This window comes from Octopus sinensis, linkage group LG2 (genome assembly GCF_006345805.1).
Source record: "Octopus sinensis linkage group LG2, ASM634580v1, whole genome shotgun sequence".
NCBI lineage: Eukaryota > Metazoa > Mollusca > Cephalopoda > Octopoda > Octopodidae > Octopus > Octopus sinensis.
The window spans coordinates 88,501,728-88,523,058 of NC_042998.1; the positions used below are offsets into that span (position 1 = coordinate 88,501,728).

At 36.0% G+C, this 21,331-nt stretch overlaps 1 protein-coding gene across 1 annotated transcript in view; it reads left to right on the plus strand.

The window, feature by feature from the left end:
- LOC115225199 (probable G-protein coupled receptor 158) overlaps nt 1–21,331 on the plus strand; it is a 91,961-nt gene that overhangs the window by 56,584 nt on the left and 14,046 nt on the right. The window contains exons 8-12 of the mRNA XM_036500740.1: nt 3,096–3,446; nt 7,569–7,637; nt 10,816–10,925; nt 13,442–13,680; nt 20,596–20,734. Coding sequence (XP_036356633.1) covers nt 3,096–3,446; nt 7,569–7,637; nt 10,816–10,925; nt 13,442–13,680; nt 20,596–20,734 — 908 coding nt within the window. The remainder of the gene's footprint in view (nt 1–3,095; nt 3,447–7,568; nt 7,638–10,815; nt 10,926–13,441; nt 13,681–20,595; nt 20,735–21,331) is intronic.

The window sequence follows — 21,331 nt, forward strand, 5'->3', positions numbered from 1 at the left end:
GGTAATGCTAAGTGCTAGGGACAGACCATGGTTCGATAGTGATACGAATGAGGAGTTTAATGTGGGTCTTGTATTAGCATGCATATATACATGTATATACATATGATGGGCTTCTTTCAGTTTCTGTCTACCAAATCCATTCTCAAGGCTTTTGTTGGCCTGAGGCTATAATAGAAGACACTTGCTCAAAGTGCCACTCAGTGAGACTGAACACAGAACCATGTGTTTGGGAAGCAAGCCTTTTACCACACAGCCATGCTTATACCTATTGTGAAAAATATGGAACGCTTCACAAATTTGCGTGTTATCCTTGCATATGTACAGATATTTACGTATATAAATCTACAGATATTTAGATCATCATATCACCATCATCATCCTCATCCTCATTGAACGCCTATTTTCCATGCTGGAATGAGTTGGATGGTTTGACAGGAACTGGCCAGCTGAAGAGCTTTCTGGGCTTCATGTCTGTTTTGACACAAGCACAAGTGAAGTCAGTTTTGTCAAGGGTTTTATAGCTGGATGCCCTTCCTATCACCAACCAGTTTACAGAGTGTACTGGGTGCTTTTACACAGCACCAGCATAGGTGCATTTACATAGAACCAGGTGCTTTTCACATGGCACCAGCACCCACAAGCCCACAAGGTTAGGAATGCTCAGCTGGAGAGGGATTGCAGAGGACAGCCACACTTTTACTTAGCTTGACGTATCTTTTCAAGCAAACTGCCAGAAGTCTCGATCCCCTGCCATCCCCTAACCAGGGAAACAAAACTATGCAACATTCTATGACAACTACACCTTTCTTATTGGGCATAAGGTATGTAAGTTGAACAATGGCTGCAAATCAAAGTTAATGACTTTTAATAGAACAGAAAATCAAAGGAAGTTGCACATTCGGTGCAGCTGTTGCTGTGTGGTAAGAAGCTTACTTCCAAAGCACATGATTTCAGGTTCAGCCCCACTGCATAGCACCTTGGACAAATGTCTTCTACCATAGCCTCAGGCTGACCAAAGCCTTCTGAGTGGATTTGATAAGTGAAAACTGAATGAAGAAGCCTGACATGTGTGTGTGTGTGTGTCTTTGTATCTGTGTGTCTCTCTCTCCAACCACAGATTAACAACTAGTACTGGTGTGTTTACATCCCCTGTAACTTGGTGGTTCAACAAAAAAACAGATAGAATAAGTACCAGGTTTTAAAAAAATTAAGTACTGGGGTCGATTCATTTGACTAAAAGCTCTTGAAGGTGGTGCCCCAGTATGACCACAGTCTAATGACTGAAACAAGTAAAAGATAAATGATAAAAGATTAGAGAGAGATGATGAGTGAGTGTTATATCCTTATGGATAAATGAATACACTGCAACAGTATAATAACAATACAGTTGAAACAAACGGCAGTAACCACACGGAATGTTACAACAATCTTTTAAGAACCAACAATACAACACGCTAACTCAAACTGTAAACTTTGAAGTCCAACTTTGAACTATCAACACACGAACTGTGGAACTTGCATGAATTACCTCACTTACTCAAACTGCTGCTATTTATATGTAGTGGTCCAGTCCATTCTCACCAGGGTGGGGAAGCATTGTACTCTCGCACAACAGTGAGAAACATTCATGCAGAGACAGTAAGACAACTACCCTTAGAGCCCACTAACAACAGATATAAGTTCCAAAAACTGGCTGTGGGTTGATCATGGACATGATAACAAAATATAGGAGAAAAGAAAAGTGTAAAAAGCATAAAAATCAAAGGAAGAATCAAAGGAATTCTATTGATCGCAGGGCTGCAATAAGTCACCAATATTAAACTTCAAACCAAGGTCCCTACATAGTCTTGCCATTATACCTGAATCTTGTTTTGATTATGGGCTGCATGTAGAAGCTGGTTTATTATTGTCAGTCTTATCTTAAATTCATTATAATAATAATGGTTTCAAGTTTTGATACAAGACCAGCAAGTTTGGAGGATGGAGTAAATTATTTACATTGACCCCCAGTGCTCAACCACTACTCATTTTATTGACCCCAAAAAGATGAAAGTCAAAGTCAATATCAGCAGAATTTTGACTCAGAAAAAAAAGACAGACAAAATGCTGCTAAGCTTTTTGCTTGGTGTGCTAATTTATTATCATAATAGTGTGATCATTGCCAGTGCAATGGATTGGCTCCCGTGCTGGTGACATGTGAAAAGCACCATTCAAGTGTGATCGTTGCCAGTGTCGCTTTACCAGCACATGTGCTGGTGGCACATGAAAAACAACATTTGAGCATGGTCATTGCCAGTGTCGCTGGACTGGCTCCCGGGCAGGTAGCACGTAAAAACACCTTTTGAGTGTGGTTGTTGCCAGAGCCACCTGACTGGCCCCTCATGCCGGTGGCACGTAAAAGCATCCACTACACTCTCGGAGTGGTTGGCATTAGGAAGGGCATCCAGCTTTAGAAACTTTGCCAGATCAGATTGAGCCTGGTGCAGCCTCTGGTTCACCAGTCCTCAGTCAAACTGTCCAACCCATGCCAGCATGGAAAGTGGACGATGATGATGATGAATACAAAAATTAATAGTCAGGTAAATATTTTATTTGACAAAACCAGATTAGTGAAGGCACATGGTCCAGTGACTAGAGTATTGGGCTTGTGACCATCAGGTAGTGAGTTCAGTTCTTGAATTGGGTGGAATATTCTTTCTTTCAGCAACAGACTTTATTTTTTATTGTTCCAGTACACTCAGCTGAAAATAAATACCAGTGACATTTGGAGGAGTCATGTATTCTCAGTCTAAACATTTTAAAAATTCAGATAACACTGACCTCATGAATGAATGTATTTAAGGTAGACTAAACTAGCATAGTTTCATGTGTATAAACTATGCATCATTTTAACTAAATACTTGATATCCTTTTACATTTTTATCCTATTAACCACATTATTACATATTTTTATATATTATTATATCTTTTTATATAAATTATTTATTGTATAATATTTTATCATATTATATTTTATTGAATGTACACTGAATACATATTGAATCTACTGAATACTTGATGTTCTCTAATAATTCTTCATTTTATTATAATTTCAGTGTATTGCTGTGCCAGTGGTTGGTAAATTTAAGCGTGGTTCCTATCGGTGCCAGTGCAAGTCAGGCTATTACTTTCCTATGATCAATGCTAGCCATAGCTATTTTAATGGAACATTGGTTGAAAATCAACTACTGGAACGGTTGAGAAATGGATCAGGTCACTCTGATCATTTCTTGGACTCTTTCCAATGCCTACCATGTCGTAAAGGATGCCCAAATTGCGTTGATGATCAGCCATGCTTTGTTGAATACAACATTTTATTAAGAGGCATACCACTTGGAATACAGAGTTTTTGCATGACTATTACAATTGTCTTAGGACTAGTTGTCTTTCGTCTAAGAAAGACCAAGGTAAGTGTTGTGGCATGTTCTTTTACTTTTACAAGAATTAAAATGTAACATCTGATTTAGCAAGTTTTTCAGATAATTTTTGGATTTAGAGTAAAATCAAGGTTTAAACAATCAGTGGGTTTTGTCAAATAAAAATATTACTTTATTTCATCAACACCAGCTCTTACTTCAAATTTCACTGGTAAGAACAGAAAAGATATTTAACTGTGACAATCTAGTCTAAAAATTAATATGCAAATATTGGAATTTGTGAATTCCATTTTCTGTCTTATTAAGAAACTTTCTGTGGTGGAAAAGCTTCAATACTGACCCATTACTAGTTTATGACCTTTGTTTCTTCTTTACTAATGATAAAACTGACTTTATTCGTAACTAGTAGTATAGCCCAGTGTTGCACGGGTTTGTTTTTTAGTTGTGCTTAAAACGATAGACTTTGATGTTGCGTTTACAAAGTTTTGACATAGTTTCAATCTATGAATAAAAGTATAGTGTAGCGATGCTCGAGTTTGCTCTGAATGTGCATTGGATCAGCTGATCTGTCGTTTACTCAAAACCAATGACATCACAAAAAAATTCTTTTTGACCCTTTAGAATTGAAATTTTTGAAAAGTAAAAATTTTGCATTATGTAGCTTGTTATTTTCTTTAAGTGAACATTTTTCTGGTTGAAATACACAGAAAAAGGGTGACACAGCAGTCAAAAATCGAAAAAATAGGGATTTTCATAGAAAAAAAGCACTTTTTTGATGTAAATAATTTTTGATCTTAACGTGGTCTGATTTGAATTTTTCTTCTACGGAATGAAGAGCAAGCCTTCTATCATACTCTCCATTTTGGTCAACTTGTATCACAGGGTCTTGGAGGAGATAGTGTTAGTTGAAGGCTACCAAACCTGCCACACAGACACAGACAACTTCAGCTTTACATATATAGATTTATCAATCGTCAGCACTTTCTACTTTAATCCATCTGCTTCAATGACCACTCTCTTTTCTTAATATCTTTGACTCTGCTACACTTTGTGAATTCCACACCCAACATCATATACAGACCTTCTGAATAAGGGCTTCTATTCAATGGAACACTAACTCTGTAATGTGTTCTGATCACTGGCTGGCAATATTTTTATCACTACATCATTTTAATTCTTTTCACTCAAAAGGACCCTTAAGCTGGACCTCTAAGAGGAATTTGGTAAGACAGAACAAGACATCTTTCAGGCCTTATAAAAGTGGATGAGAATCTTCCCAATATTGAAGTGATATATGAAGGGGATTTTTTGTTTGTTTTTAATGAGGGATCCAATTGATAGCAATGGTCCCTTACTTGACACTTCAAGCTCTAGACCAATGTACTGGCTGATCCTCTACCCCTTATACACTCCACCATGTAGTATCCTTACTTCTTGGATATGATAAAAGTTTGATTATTTATAATCAACATAGCTACATAATTGTTTATTGGCCATGTTGTCTTGGTGTTTATTATTAACAGTGAAGCATTATAATATTAGTTCCTCACATTCGTACAAGACCTCAGATTTGTGGAAGAATAATAAAGTCAGTGGTACTTAATTTATTAATGCTGGTGGGATGGAAATAAAGTCAAACCTTAAAGAATTTGTATTCAATCTAAAGGGACAAATGTGGGAACTACATTTATTCTGGTATTCTTTTTCTTTACTTTCATTCAATATTAAATTTAAACTTCATTTTAAATTTATCTTTTCTTAATGGAGATTCAACTATGATTTACACTTTATTGAAAGGTATGTCAAGGGTCAACTCCTTGAATTAAGCACATTCTATACAGTTATATAATATTTAAAACCATGTTTTATGAGCCCTCTTTCGTTTTGGTTTATGAAGAGATCTCAGTTCCACTAATTTAAAGTTGAAAAATACTTAGATCAACAAAATGTCTTGTCCCATCTTTTCAAAGTTTCTTACAAAACTGATTTATCATTACAAATATATAATTCTCCCAAAGTCAAGTTTAAGTTGTTCGTTGTCTGACAAGACTGACATTGGCTCATTTGCAAAAATTATTCTGTTTTCTGATAAGAGAGTATAAAGAAAACTGGCATAAATTAATGTAAGAAGTATTATGAGAATTCAAAGAATCTGTATTCAGTGATGTGAAACTCTTTACTATCAGTTTTAATAAACAAGCATTCACAACTTTTGATTAACAGCTGGATGGATATATGAATATGCAGATTGGATTTTTAAAGTCATTTCTTTTCCCTAGAAAGATAGGGAATCAGTGATAGAATGTAAAATTTACTTGAGCATACAACTATAAATAGCTTATTAAAAGAAATTTTTCTATGAGTTGAGGCCACAAACATGTTTTCATTTCTCATTCCTCTTACTTTGCTTCATTATGATGCTAATTCCTTTGGAAGAAGAAAAGAAGTAAAAATGTTACACAATCTTAATCTCCAGCTGTATAAATATTGTTGTGACTCCATTCGGTCATGAATGTCCATGGGATTTCACCTAGAAGGTTACCCTCCAAGGCACAAGTCTGGGCAAGGTTGTTTATGGAAGACCAGCAGTCACCCATGCATACCAGCTTCTCTTCTCCACACCACCGATGTTACCCAAGGGAAAGGCAAAGGGCGATACAGCTTGGCAGCTCATTTATGGTGCAGCTCATTTATTAACATGCAAGTGGCTGAGCACTACACAGACATGTGTGCCCTTAATGCAGTTCTCGGGAAGATTCAGCATGACACAGAGTGTGACAAGGCTGGCCCTTTGAAATACAGGTACAACAGAAACAGGAAGAAAGTGTGAGAGAAAGTTGTGGTGAAAGAGTACAGCAGAATTCACACACACCCCTGCCAGAGCCTCGTGGGGTTTTAGGTGTTTTCACTCAATAAACACTCACAATGCCCAGTCTGGGAATTGAAACCGCGATCCTATGACTGCGAGTCCACTGCCCTAACCACTGGGCCATTGCGCCTCCACTGTATAAATATATTATACATATATATATACATACATATATATATATATATATATATATATATATATATATATATATATATATATATATATATATATATATATATATATATATATATATCATCATCATCATCATTTAACGTTCGCTTTCCATGCTGGCATGGGTTGAACGATTTGACTAAGGTCTGGAGAACCAGATGGCTGCACAGACTCCAATCTGATCTGGAGAGTTTCTACAGTTGGATGCCCTTCCTAACGCCAACCACTCCGAGAGTGTAGTGGGTGCTTTTATGTGCCACCGACACGAGGGCCAGTCAGGCGGTACTGGCAACGGCCACACTCAAATGGTATATATATATATATATATATATATATATATATACAGTAGTACCTTGGTTTTCAAACAACTCTAATCACAAATAAATTGTGTTTTATCTTCTGTCTTTCTCATATTCGTTCAATACAGTAGTACTTTAGTTTACGAATGCCTCTGATCATGAATAAATCATGCTTTATATATATATATATATATAAAGTACAATTTATTCATGATCAAAGTTGTTTAAAAACTAATGTACTACTGTATATATATATATATATATATATATGCACACACACATGCATATACATATATATGCATGCACACATGCATGAATGTATCATCATTATCATCATCATTGTTGTTTAACATCCGCTTTCCATTCGGCATGAGTTGATATATGTATGTATGTATGTATGTATGTATGTATGTATGTATATATGTATGTATGTAAGTATGTATGTGTGCATGTATGTATGTATGTATGTATGTATGTACATATTTCTTTTTTTTCTCCTTTAACATAAAAACTAATATTTTCCATTCAAAATGTTTACAAAAGACATGGATGCTGCCCTTTTCTTCCTTTTCCTTAAAAGTCTTGATCCTCATGGTTACCACCCCATCATTCCCATTCTCCTTGACGTCCTTCTCCTCCTCATCATCAACATCATCATCATCATCATCATCATTGTTATCATCATCATTGCCTTCCACTTCTTCCGTCTCCTCATCATCATCGTCCTCCTCCTCCTCCTCCTGCCTTACCTCTCTTCTGTCTGTTTCTCAATCAAGCCAATTTATTTATTATTTTGTTTGTTTACTTTTCCAGGTTATTTGCAGCAGTTTCTGGGCAATGTTAGAACTTCTCCTTATTGGATCTTTATTGTTATATTCCACAGTAAGTAGAACCAATTTCACCATTTTTCAATACACCCACGCAAACTGGTAGAGCCAACAGCAAGCTGAAGCAATTTAGATGCCATACTAATATCTAAAACCTTTAGAGTTTCTATCTTGCTGCCATCAACACTTATGTGTCCTTGATCAGGATTCTTAACTCATGCAATATTCTTTTCTACTCTAGGCACAAAGCTCAAAATTTTGGGGGAGAGGGCCAGTCAATTAGATGAACTCCAGTATGAAAATGGTACATAATTTATTGACCCTGAAAGGATGAAAGGCAAAGTCGACCGTGGCGGAATTTGAACTCGGAATGTAAAGACAGATGAAATACAGCTAAGCATTTCACCTGGCATGCTAACGTTTCTGCCAGCTGGCCACCTTAAATATTCTTTTCTACTCCAGACACAAGGCCCGAAATTTTTGGGAAGGGGGCCAGTCGATTAGATCGACCCCAGTATGCAACTGGTACTCAATTTATCAACCCCAAAAGGATGAAAGACAAAGTCAACCATGACAAAATTTGAACTCAAAACATAAAGACAGATGAAATACCACTAAGTATTTCTCCCGGCATGCTAACATTTCTGCCAACACGCCGCCTTTAACTCATGCAATATTAGTGCTGGTAATGGTGGATGGGTGGTGTTGGTAATGCTGGTTATTATAATAGTATTATCGTTTGTGTTGGTGGTGGTCTTGTTATTCTTGTTTGTATCAATGAAAGAAATAGTAGTCTGTTGTTGGTACTTTTGTAGTGTCTGTCAAATAAAGGTACCTGGCTTAATGGTTGGGGTATTTGGATCACAAACATAAGGTCATGAGTTTGATTCCAGGAGATGTGTTGTTTCCTTGAGCAAGACTCTTTATTTCACATCACTCCTGTTCACTGAGCTGACAAAATGAGTTCTACTTATAAGTCAAAAGGACAGCCTTGTCACATTCTGAGTCACACTGAATCTCTCAGAAAACTACATTGACGGTGCTTGTATTTATGGAGTGCTTAGCTACTTGCACTTTAATTTTACAAGGAGGCTGTCCCATTGATTAGATCAACTAGAATATTTATCATCATAACTAACGGTGCCACTATTCATAGTACTGACAGCAAGTATGTCATGGAAGAGGAGGTGGGCATAATATTTGTTATTAAAGTTAAGTCTTTCTCAAGCCTACAGTCTCATTTAGACCAGAGACTACCAAGGTTTGTGTGATAATTAAGTGGTTAAGCATACAAAACTTCCTTCTCAATAGGGTATCAATCCATCTCAGGGTAAACCTCCATTCTGCTGCTAGAACTCATCTACAAATGTGAAATGAAGTGCTTTGCTTAAGGATACATCATACTCATAAGCTTAAGATCACAGGTTTCATTCTCTAACACCCAAACCAATAGGCCATTTTTTCACATAATATTTGTCGTAGCAATGGTATAGTTGCTGCTGCCAGAGAAATCAAATAGTAAAATGAATTTGATCCTTTACAAGAATCAGTAATAATGAACAGAATTGTTGGATCTAATGAAACCATTTCATTCTGATACTCTTGAAAAAGAAGACAGCCTTTATTAGGTTTGGAGCATAGATCGGGTTGGGTACCAAAAATCTAGATTGCCCTCCTTGGATATCTACTCTTTTGTAACAAGTATACTGAACTGGATACTTGTTATCATCTTCCAGACAATGGTCTTGACCATACATGTCCAAGGTGCTTTTGTGTAGCTTTGATTTCGTTGAATTAACAGAATCGTTAGCAAATCAGATAAAATGCTTAATGACATTTCTTCTAGCCCTTTACATTCTGAGTTCAAATACCATGGGAGTCAACTTTGCTTTTCATCCTTATGAGGTAATAAAGAAAGACCCAGTTGAGCATCGGGGTCAATGTAATCAACATGCTCTATCCCCTCAAAATTGCTGGCCTTGTACCAAAATTTGAAACAAGGCATAGACATGACCCTCTCTCTCTCCATCTCCCTCTCATTCTGCCTCTCCTTCTTTCTCTATCTCATTCTTTCTCTCCTATCTCTTTCCTCTCTCTTTCTCTCTCTCCTCTCTCCTTCTCTCTCTCCTTCTCTCTCTCTCTCAGTCTCTCTCTCTCTCTCTCTCTCTCTCTCTCTCTCTCTCTCTCTCTCTCTCTATATATATATATATATATATATATATATATATATATATCCCCACCTCCCCAGAGTTTCAAGGTGTTAGTGCAAGATTTCTCTCTTCCTTCATTAAGAATCTGTTTGTTAACAATGTTTCATAATTCTTCCTCCTTGAGTATTTCCTTTGCAAACAAATACTCTCTAAGAACCTTACATTTCAGACATTCATCGTTTTTCCATAGCCTTTCCTCACATGTAATCCAGCCATTAACTGTTTCTCGTTATGCAAGTATTTCATGACATGCTTTGTTGATGCAATTTTGTTTGGACATTGTTATTGATAGATTTTAGTGTTGATGATGGGGTTGATGATAATGATAATAATGATGGTAGGGGATAACTGCACTCATAATTGCAATGGTAATAGCAAAAGCAATGAAGGTGATAATCTTGGTAGTATCCTGTTGTTGTTGTTGTTGTTGTTGTTTATGGCATTGGTGGTGGTGGTGGTGGCAGCGGCAGCAGCAGTAGCAGCAGCGGTGGTGGCAGTGATGGTGATGGTGGTGGTGGTGGTGGTGGTGGTGGTGGAGGAGAAAGTAATGGCAGTTGCAATGAAGCTAGTAGGTGGAAAATGCTGGTGGAGACGGGGTTTATGCAGATAGCAGTGGTGGTGGTGGTGGTGGTAGATTGATTGATTGATTTAGAAGCGGGTTGTCATGGTGATAGCTAGGTTAATGATAATAGCAGTAGTTGGGTCTATTGTCATAAAAGATAGCAGTTGGGGAGGTTGGTGTGGGTGTTGCTAATATCTGTTGCAGTATTGGTGGTTAAGGTGGAAATGGTTACGTTGAAGGTGCAAGAAATGGTAATGGTGGTGGTGGTGGTGGTGGTGTTGGTGGTAGTGGTGGTGGTGGTGCTGGTAGCTGTGTTAGTGATGGATGATGGTAATTGTTGTTGTCATCGTGGTAAGAATGAACAAGTATATTAAATTTTAATTTTGGTCTTAATTTTATTAGCAATTGAATTTTATACTGTTTTCTGTAACATCTCCCAAATAAATTCATCTCTTTGCCAGGTTGTTATACGATACTTCGAGCCAACTACATTGACTTGCTTGCTCGTGCCATGGTTTCGTGAAGTCGGCTTTACCATTGTTTATGGTGTGCTTTTACTCAAAATGTACAGGTAACAGTATTTCTTACACCTTGCTTTTTATTATTAGGAGTCTAAATGCAGCAGCCATGTCAAGAATCAGTGATTGTTGCAACACATATGATACAGACAAACACATGCTCACTCACTTATGCACATATAAAAAGAGTAAAGACCCCTTTCAGTTGCAAATGATAATGGGATTGTACCTAGAAAGATGTCCTCCAAGGCACAAGTCCAGGCAAAATTGTTTATGGCAGACCAGCAGTTGCCCATACATATCAGCCTCCCCTCTCCATGCCACTGATGTTATCCAAGGGAAAGGCAAACACTGATACATCTTGGCACCAGTGATGTCACAACTCATTTGTACAGCTGAGTAAACTGGAGCAACGTGAAATAAAGTGCTTTGTTTAAGAAGACAACACACAGCCTGCTTTAACAATTAAAACTCTCTATCTCTTGCTTGTGAGTCCAACACTCTAACCACTCAGCCATGTACCTTCACAAGGTACTATTTTTTAATGTGACATGCCATCATCACCAAAACAATATACAAAGCCATCCAAAAACAAATTCTCTTGAAATAAGTATACAGATACCCCTCCACCTGCTTTGAATACATTCTTAAACATGAACAGAAGGAATATTAGTGGAACATTCCTATCAAAACGTCTACCAAGTGCATGCAAAACAGGCTGGAAATAGTTGTTCGGAAAAGACAAGAAAATGTATGAACCATCATAGAAATCAGCTGCTCTGTTGATGTAAATTTCTCTTTGGAAATCAAGGAGAAAGAAGGTAAATATGGGCAACAACTTCAAAACACCCTGCTTTTATATCCATATTATAAGTTCATATTTATACAGATAGTAATTGGTGCATTTAGTTTTGTGAGTATATGCCTAAGAGGCAATCTGGGAAAGCAGAAGTTTCCAGACAAAGAAACCAACCAATTAACACGCACATTACAAATACAAACTGTAAGCAAAACAATAAAAATATGCAAGACTTTTCTCAAGTTCAAATGTGACATCGTTTTGGTTATCTACTTTCCCACAATGCTCCTCTGTATCTTCGTTAGAAACCAGCTTCTTCATAACAGGAGGTCTTCAAATAATTAAAAATAGAAAAGAACGTACATACATGTGCCAGCATGACTGTGTGATTAAAAATGTTTGGTTCACAATCATAGAGTTTTGGATTTCTGAACATGTGTCTTCTATTATTGCTCCCTCTGGACCAAGGCCTTGTGTGGATTTGGCTGACACAAAGCAAGAGAAACCTATCATGCATAAGTGTGTGTGTGTGTATGTGTGTGGTGTGTGTGTGCGTGCGTGCATGTGTGCGAGTGTGTGTGCATGTGAGTGTTCTCTGAAAATCACTGAGTTACAAGTGGTGACGTTGTTGTCATTTCCCTAGCCAACAAATAACCTGCTGGTTTTGTGCTTTTGAAGATATAGTAAAGAACAGAATATCAGGTAAGCTTTAGCCACAGGAAGGACATCTGGGTGTAAAACAATACCACAATAATATCTTTATCTAACCCATACTAGCATGGAAAAATGAATGTAATAGCAAATAACACACACATATATATATATATCATAATATATATGGTATATAATATATTTATATATATAATATATGTGTGTGTGTGTGTGTGTGTCTGTATATATATATATATGTATGTATGTATGTATGTATGATTGTATGTATGTATGTGCGTGTGTATATATATACATATCATCATCATCATCATCATCATTTAACGTCCTCCTTCCATGTTGGCATGAGTTGGGCAGTTTGACAGGAACTGGCTAGGCAGGAGCCTGTGCCATACCTCTGTGTCTGTTTTAGCATGGTTTTTGTGTGTGCGCATGTTTTTACATCCATTTTTCCATGCTATGAAGCATTGTATTAAATATATATAAAAATTATATATATATATATTATATATATATATATATATAACATTCATACATGTTGCATATATAAACATGATTATATATGTGTATGCATGTGTGTATATGTATGTATGCACGTGCACACACACAAACATATATGAATATATATGCTGGTCAGTGATTTACATAATTGCTATTGGTTATCTATTGTTATATCAGCAGTTCTGTCAATAATGCAGAGACACCATCACCATGAAAACAACACTGAAATCAGTGTTAACATATTGTATGAAGTTTTCTTAATAGTTCCATGTAATTCTATGATTAAAAAAAACACAAATGTAATTCTGGGTATACTCTTGAATAATGTGGTAATGTTTTATTTTTCCTATAATTCCATGTAATTTCATGTGATATAAAACATAGAATTGTGGTTATACTTCTGTATAATGTGGTGAGGTTTTCTCAAAAGACTTATGTAATTTTATGATAAAAAATCAAATAGAATTCTAGTTATACTCTTGTCGAATATCAGTATGATTTTTTCTTGTCTCTATAGTTCCATTGTAATTTCATATGATATAAAACACATGTTATATCAAAAGATCTCTCTTAAATTATTCATGCTTTTGTTCATTTCAGACTATTGGCAGATTTTCAATCTCGCAAAGCACACCGTGTCCATGTGCAAGACAAAGACTTGTTGAAATATCTCTTGCTCATGGTGATTGTCGTGCTTGGTTATATGGCTGCTTGGACAGCGGTCAATCTGGATCATGTCAATGACAATGTCCCACTAGTTACTTCTGGAGTGACAGTCCCTGCTGGCCTCAAATATTTTGTCTGCAGAGCACATTGGTGGGATTATGTCATTGAAATACGTGAGTAAAACAATTTAGTAAAGAGAAACAATGCTGTTGTTTGTATATTGTTTATATTTTATTCTTGCTTGTCACATTAATATAAGTTGTACTGCTGCTGGTCTGGTCAATAGAGAGCTAGCTAACAAATTTAAAGGCCAGTGGTGTGGATCCATTCACCTATTCTGAGTTTTATCCAAGGCTAAAATATTTATATGCAGATGGTGGTTTTTGGTAAGAATGTTATCCAACCATAGAAAATAGCTTCAATATAAAAACACTCAAACATTTCCAAAAGTCTGTTGTACATTGGTTAAACACAGTAAAAGCAAGAGGCTTCTTATACAGTTACTCAGCCTGCTAGAACTAGCAGTAAAATTCCCTTAAACCACATCCTATTATGTTAAAACAGGAAAAATACATTGGATAATATAATTCTGGATATACACAAAAATGGGGTAGTCAAGGTTGGAATGCCTTTCATTATAGGTCAGTCAGGATGGACCTGGATTTGAGCAGCAATTAAAGTAGTAAAGTTAAAAGTCCTACGATCAAAGAGTAGGGAATATCTACATCCTTCTCTGGTCCTTATTACAGATGAAATAGAGGAAGAACAAAAACAAGGTTAACACACTTAGAAATTGGATTAAAATTTCCCTTCTATATTGACTAAATTGGGTGAGAATGTGCAAGAAGAGAGATTCAGGGAGAACTTCAAATGAGGAAAGAGGATTGTCTAGATCAGTGTAGTAAAGTAAGAAAGGCAATAGGAAGAGAGATGAGTACAGGGAGTAGGTTTAGGTGGAAAGTGATGATACCATAAGCATCATTGCTCAAGTCAACAGTATAATCACTACAGTATATAGTATAACAACATTGTATACAGGGGTTTCTAACTGTAGTTTCATTATGCCCAAGGATAGGAATGATAAATTCCTTTTTCTTTGCAGGCTGGATGGAGCATAACTTAGATCCTCCCTTGACCACAAGTGGCCTGAACTCTTTACATGAACACCACCCTGTACATAACTCCATGTCCCCCTACATGGCCTTGCTTTTTGCTTTTTGAGCCAAAATTAACTAACTAACTAACTAAATAGGGACAATTATTCTTAAGAATCCTATTCATAACACAGGCCAAAGTAAATCAATAAAGGAGTTAATATACATTGTAACAACTTTATTAACAATGAAAAAAAAAGAAAGAATATGTGGTATTAGCAAAGTTTGTACATTGGAAAATTCTTTGACATGGTATATATAGTCCCATTAAATAAGAGTCTTTAGAATGACAATAGAGATAAAAATTGTTCAAATAAATGTATGCAATCCTTAAGAAGACCAGTGCTTTACAGAAAGCTTGCACTGTTTTAGCTATAAAATCTTTCAATTTTAAACATGAGCTGAAGTTTTAAAAAAAAGCCATTCAGCTTAATGTGTATATACAAAGTGAGGGGGAAATAGATCATTTCTGTTAGTATGTGGATTCATATACTTCTTTTTCACTGGTTAAGATAACAAAAGATTCTCCTAGCTGTATTGATTTTACTAACTGGAACCAACGTTAAACACACCTTTAGTTGACCTCCAACTCTAAGTGCATACTAGTAATATATATTTTATTGAATATTTTAAAATCAAAACCAATAATAATTTTTTTTATATAAAATTGAGCCAAGAACCAGACTAAACATTGCTGCATCTGAACTGCAGATCATATGCTTGACATCCCTACCCTCAGGAATCATGATATCCTAGGGTGTCACATACAGTATATAGGGTGTCACAAGATTTTAAAATTTGAATTTATTATTATGCAATATTCAGGGTTTGTGGGCTGGCAGAACCATTAGAGTACTAGTGAATATACCTAGCAGTATTTGTTTCAGCTCTTTAAATTCTGAATTCAAATACCACTCAGGTCATCTTTGCCCTTCATCCTTCCTGAAGCACCAGTCAAGTACTGGAGTTGATATAATTCCCTAACTTCCCTGGTGAAGAAAAGCAGGGAAGATAATCCAAGAATCAACAACATTGTATCACTGGTGCTAATTTATCAAACTTGTGAGGATTGAAAAGCAAAGATGATCATGGCAATATCTGAATTCAAAGCAGTTAGGTACTAAATCAGAAGCAGTAAAAGTTGGAAGATAATCTATTGTCTCAGTGTTCTTGTTATCACTGTTGCTGTTGTTATTGTCATCATCATCGTTGTCATTGTCATTGTTGTCATTATTGTAGTTGTTTAGCTCCAAACCAGTTCTGATCAAGAAGATCAATAATTAAAGTGTTCCCTGATGCAGACATCCCATTTTGTCAAAGGTACCTAGGATTACATTATTTAATGCCCTACAAGCTAGTAACATGTAATTTAAGGAGTATTTGGTTGTTATTTATAGCAAATTGAATGATTTCATAGGGGCTTCATTATTGTCTTGTAACCACAATGTTAGTTAAAACAATCCCATGTAAAACTGGCAAAATGCCCAAACCAGACATGAAATGAGGGCTTACTTCAAAAGCCCAGGTCTGATATGAAAAGTTGGTTCCATTTCAAACTGCTCATCAAATATTTCAGTAATCAATTCAAGCTGCACATAATTTGTGCATGAGTTACAAGTATATACATGTACATATAGTATACATGACTGGCAAACTCATTTGGTATGCTTCACTGGGGATGCATTTATAGAATCAATTTGCTCCTGACTGATCTGAAAATGGCAAATGAAGAGACACAAATTTGCAACATATGGATCTATGCAAATGGTTTGACGAATGTGACACTCAGAGTAATGGTAGAGTGAAATGTTACCTTTAATTAGTAAATGAACATCCCAGTGCTGCAGCAAGCATTGTGTAGATTCTATATTTTGTACTTATGATGCAACCCAATGCATAAACATGAATAAATAAATAATGTGATGGATGATGTAATATAAGTAATGTAACCTAAAACAGTCAACAATATTTGCTAAATCACTTGCTGAGCAGAGTAGTACAGTAGATGCATGTTGGACCTGTAACCTAGAGGTCCATAGATCTAAAACTACATACTTTGAAGAAATTAATACAATTTTTTTATATTTATACATCACAACTGAATTGTCCTCAAATATTGATATCAAATTTTATCCCAAGGCCAGCAATTTTGGGGAAGTGGGTAAATCAGTTACATCGACTCCAGTGCTCAATTGGCACTTATTTTATCAACCCTAAAAAGACATAAAGGAAAGTTAACCTTAGTGGAATTTGAACATAATGATGGATGAAATGTCACTAACCATACTAATTATTCTGTCAGCTCACCACCTTTAGTTGTCTAGAAATATACTAATCATATATATATATATATATATATAGGAAAAATCAACAAGAATGGATCAATATATCGGTACAATTATTTCATACGAGGACATCTTTAATAAAGCTACAAAAATTGCAGTAAATATAGGTGGCTCGTACTCTGCCTAAACCGTATATATATATATATATTTCTCTCCTTGTTTTTTCTGTGTCCCTTTCTGCAGAAGAGCGTAGGCTCGAAACGTAAAAGATTTTTTCTATTCCTGAGCGTTATACTAATATATCTGTTTATTTTGTACACCACCTGTCTTCGTCTTTTGTTTTTTTCATAAACTCTCCCTATATATATATATATATATATATATATATATATATATATACATACAGGAGTAGATACAAATTGTATTATGGAATGAAAATTTATACAGAGTCATGGGTCAGTTGGTGACTGGGGTACACCAAAAACCAAGTAGTATAGTGGGCAGAGAAGAAAATAAGAGGAATTTTCAATTAGTATAAAGGATACTAACAAGTAACCAAACAATAAAAGAACTAGAACAGCTTAAGAAAATGATCATTCTTTACCAAAGGCCCCTTCAGTTGCCTTTAACCAGAAGAAGAAGCTTCCCTCAAAGTCATAACATTTCCTTCCCCAACTCTTTGCATTGATCTGCAATTATTTCAGCGTGAAATTGTGATGGGATTAAGATACTGGACAGCTGCCCAAGAGACCAAGCTGGCCCTTATGACATTAGCTCACTTTAAGACTGTCAGATGTAGAGACCACAAGATATGATTTAAGTGTGTGGAACTTCTACTTGGTTTCTGTAACACCTCTCAGTTGCATTGTTGCATCTTAGCAAGAAAAATACATGTTTACTATAACAGCACATAAAAATGAAGCTTAGCTTTGAGTAACTAACCGATGTTCTTAACAGAAATGTGACACAAATAAATCCAAAGGCCCAGTTTTCAACAACTCAGTAACATAATAGTACTAATGATAAGATTCTGTTTCTATATGGTTAATTTTTTTTCTGATTTTAAATATAATAAACTGTTTATTGAGCATGTGACTGGCTCAGGTATGGTTGTGTGTTAAGAAATTTGCTTCCTAACTGCATCGATTCATGTTCATTCCCACTGCATGACACTTTGGACAAGTATTTTCGATAGTCTCAGGAGAGCTAGTCTTATGATTTGGTAGACAGGCACTAAAAGAAGCCCATCATATATATATATATATATGCACATGAGGGGAGGGGTGTTTATGTTTCCTTGTTTTGACATCACATGATTGTTTTAAGCAAGTACCACCATCATTCATGTGGTGGCCTTCATTTTAAATATTCTCTGAAAGCATGCCTGACCAAAGGAAAAGGTAAGGGTTGGTGACAGGAAGGACAACCAAATGTAGAATATCAGCCTCAACAAATTCTTTCTGACTCATGCGAGCATGGAAAAGAGGACGATAAAACAATGATGATGATACTTTATAAAAACAATATTCTTGATTATATAAAAAGTGAATTGGCAGAATCATTGGAATGAAAAACAAAATACCCTGGCTTTCTGCACTCTGAGTTCAAATTCTGATGAAGTCAACTTTGAATTTCATCCTTTTAGGGGAGATAAAATAAGTACTAGTCCTGGTTAATGTGGTAGAATTTTTAGAGCATCAAAGAAGATACCATGTAGTATTTATTCTGTAGAAAAGGTGTAGATAGAAACTCCATAAGATGTACCCAGTGTAAGCTGTGAACACACAAGAGGTGCAGCAATATGAAGGCAGCGAGCTGGTAGAAATGTTAGCACGCTGGGTGAAATGCATAGCTGTATTTCGTCTGCCATTACATTCTGAGTTCAAATTCCGCCGAGGTTGACTTTGCCTTTCATCCTTTCAGGGTCAATAAATTAAGTACCAGTTACACACTAGGGTCGATGTAATCGACTTAATCCATTTGTCTGTCCTTGTTTGGCCCCTCTGTGTTTAGCCTCTTGTGGGTAGTAAAGAAATAAGAGGTGCAGCAATATCAAAGGGAGGCTAACTAGGAAGATAGTTTTTGTATGTGGCAAATGCTCAGGTGCTATAAACACAGAAAATGTGCTGTGAACAGCTTCTGTCACATTCCAGAGAGAAAAACTAGAAGTAGTTGATAGCTTCCATTACCTAGGGGACCAGTCAGTAGTGGCAGTGGATGCTCTGAAAGTGTAGCTGCTAGGATAAGAATAGCCAGGGTAAAGTTCAGAGAGCTTCTGCTGGTGACAAAGTATCTCTCACACAGAGTAAAAGGTAGACTGTATGATGCATGTGTCATATATAGGTCAGAGGGAATTTTTTGAAGCAGAATTTTAAGGGACAGATTCCCTTCCTGTTACCAGTCCTCACCTGTTTCCAAGCAAGGTAATATTTTCCCATGGCAAGACATGATTTTACTGGAAGACTGGAAATGAACTACCTCTCTTGCATGACAACAATGCTCATTTACAATCATCACATAATGTCAAGACAAAGCTACACATGAACATTCACATACACACACACACACACACACACACACACACACACACACACACACACACACACACAAACACACACAAACACACGTGTGTATGTGTGTGTGATGTAAGTAGATAGATAGATAGATAGATAGGCAGACAATACATACATGACAGATGTCTTTCAGTTTTCTTCAACTAATATCATTGATAAGGCTTTGAGCAACCCAGGGCTATAGTAGAAGACATTTACCCAAAGTGCTATGCAATAAGACTAAATCTACTTGTATACCATAATTCTCTAGTCATAATTCAACATTGTTAGACAGTTATTAATATTGGTCATATCTATTGGCATTATATTACCTTGTTATAAGGCGGCGAGCTGGCAGAAACGCTAGCACACCGGGCAAAATGCGTAGCCATATTTCGTCTGCCGTTATGCTCTGAGTTCAAATTCCGTCGAGGTCGACTTTGCCTTTCATCCTTTCAGGGTCGATAAATTAAGTACCAGTTACGCTCTGAGGTCGATGCAATCGACTTAATCCGTTTGTCTGTCCTTGTTTTCCTGTCTGTGTTTAGCCCCTTGTGGGTAGTAAAGAAATAGGTATTTTATCTGTCTTCACATTCTGAGTTCAAATTTCGCCATGGTGGACTTTGTCTTTCATCCTTTCAGGGTTCATAAATTAAGTATCAATTGAGAACTGGGGTTGATGTAATCGACTATCCCCCTACCCAAAATTTCAGGTCTTCTGCCTATAGTAGAAAGGATTGTGTCACCCAGATAGACAAGACAAAGCCACAAAACTGTTTACTTCAATTTGCTTCACTAAAGTTACCACTAGTAATGAATAACTGAGTAGTTGAAAGCTAAAAGAAGCATTCAACTGCAAAACTAAATGTGTCAACGAAAGCTACCTAACCATATTAACATGTTAATATGACACAAAACAAAAGCTAAGCAAAAAAAAAACAAGATTAATTGATTAAATCCATTACCACATATAATTAAACTCATTAGCAGAAATGTTTGCTGTTTATTACAAATGTTCTTGTGATTTTTCTGTAACATCCTGTTAAATTAAATAACTAATGGGGTTTTTTTAATTTCCAATTTTTTTGTTTTTTCAGTTGAAGTTTTATTCCTAATTTTTGGGATTTACTTATGCTACTGTGTTCGTTCAGCTCCATCAGATTACGGAGAGGGTCGTTACATTACAATAGCGATCTGCAATGAAACCCTCATCTCTACAGTCCTCTATTTTGCAAGGTGAGTGAGTTTACCTAATAAAAATTGTGATGATTTATTAAAAGAGAATTAATTAAAATTTGGATGTTTTTATGTGGAAAAATTAGCCATTAAAATAAGATACAAAACATTACCAACACCATAAAGCAAAAATGTAAGTCTTTGAAAGCCAAGATATTTGAACTTTTGACACCATTTCAGTTCTTGTTTCAAACCATTATATCTGCTCTATTATTTTACTAGCATCCTTGGAAAAGGCCTATATGTTACATTTCCTCATTTCTCCCTTTTTCTGAAATACAAGACATTTGTACCTAGATAAAGAGGTATTTATTGTCATGGTAGTAGTAGGATTCAACCCGCCCTGGGTGAATGCCGTCACAAGTACAAGTAAGATAAAAAGGTTTAGAAATACACTAACAGTGGAGTGATAAAAGTATTAAACTTCCTGTCAAAAAATTTATATTCCCTACAACCATTTCACTAAGTTTTACTTTGAATCACTGTTCACTGTGGTGGTGGGGTCGTAGCTTGTTTTGGTTTCAGTTTTAGTTTTTTCAAGGTTTTTTTTTAACAACTCAATTGTGACCACCATTGGTTCTATGATATAAACTATCT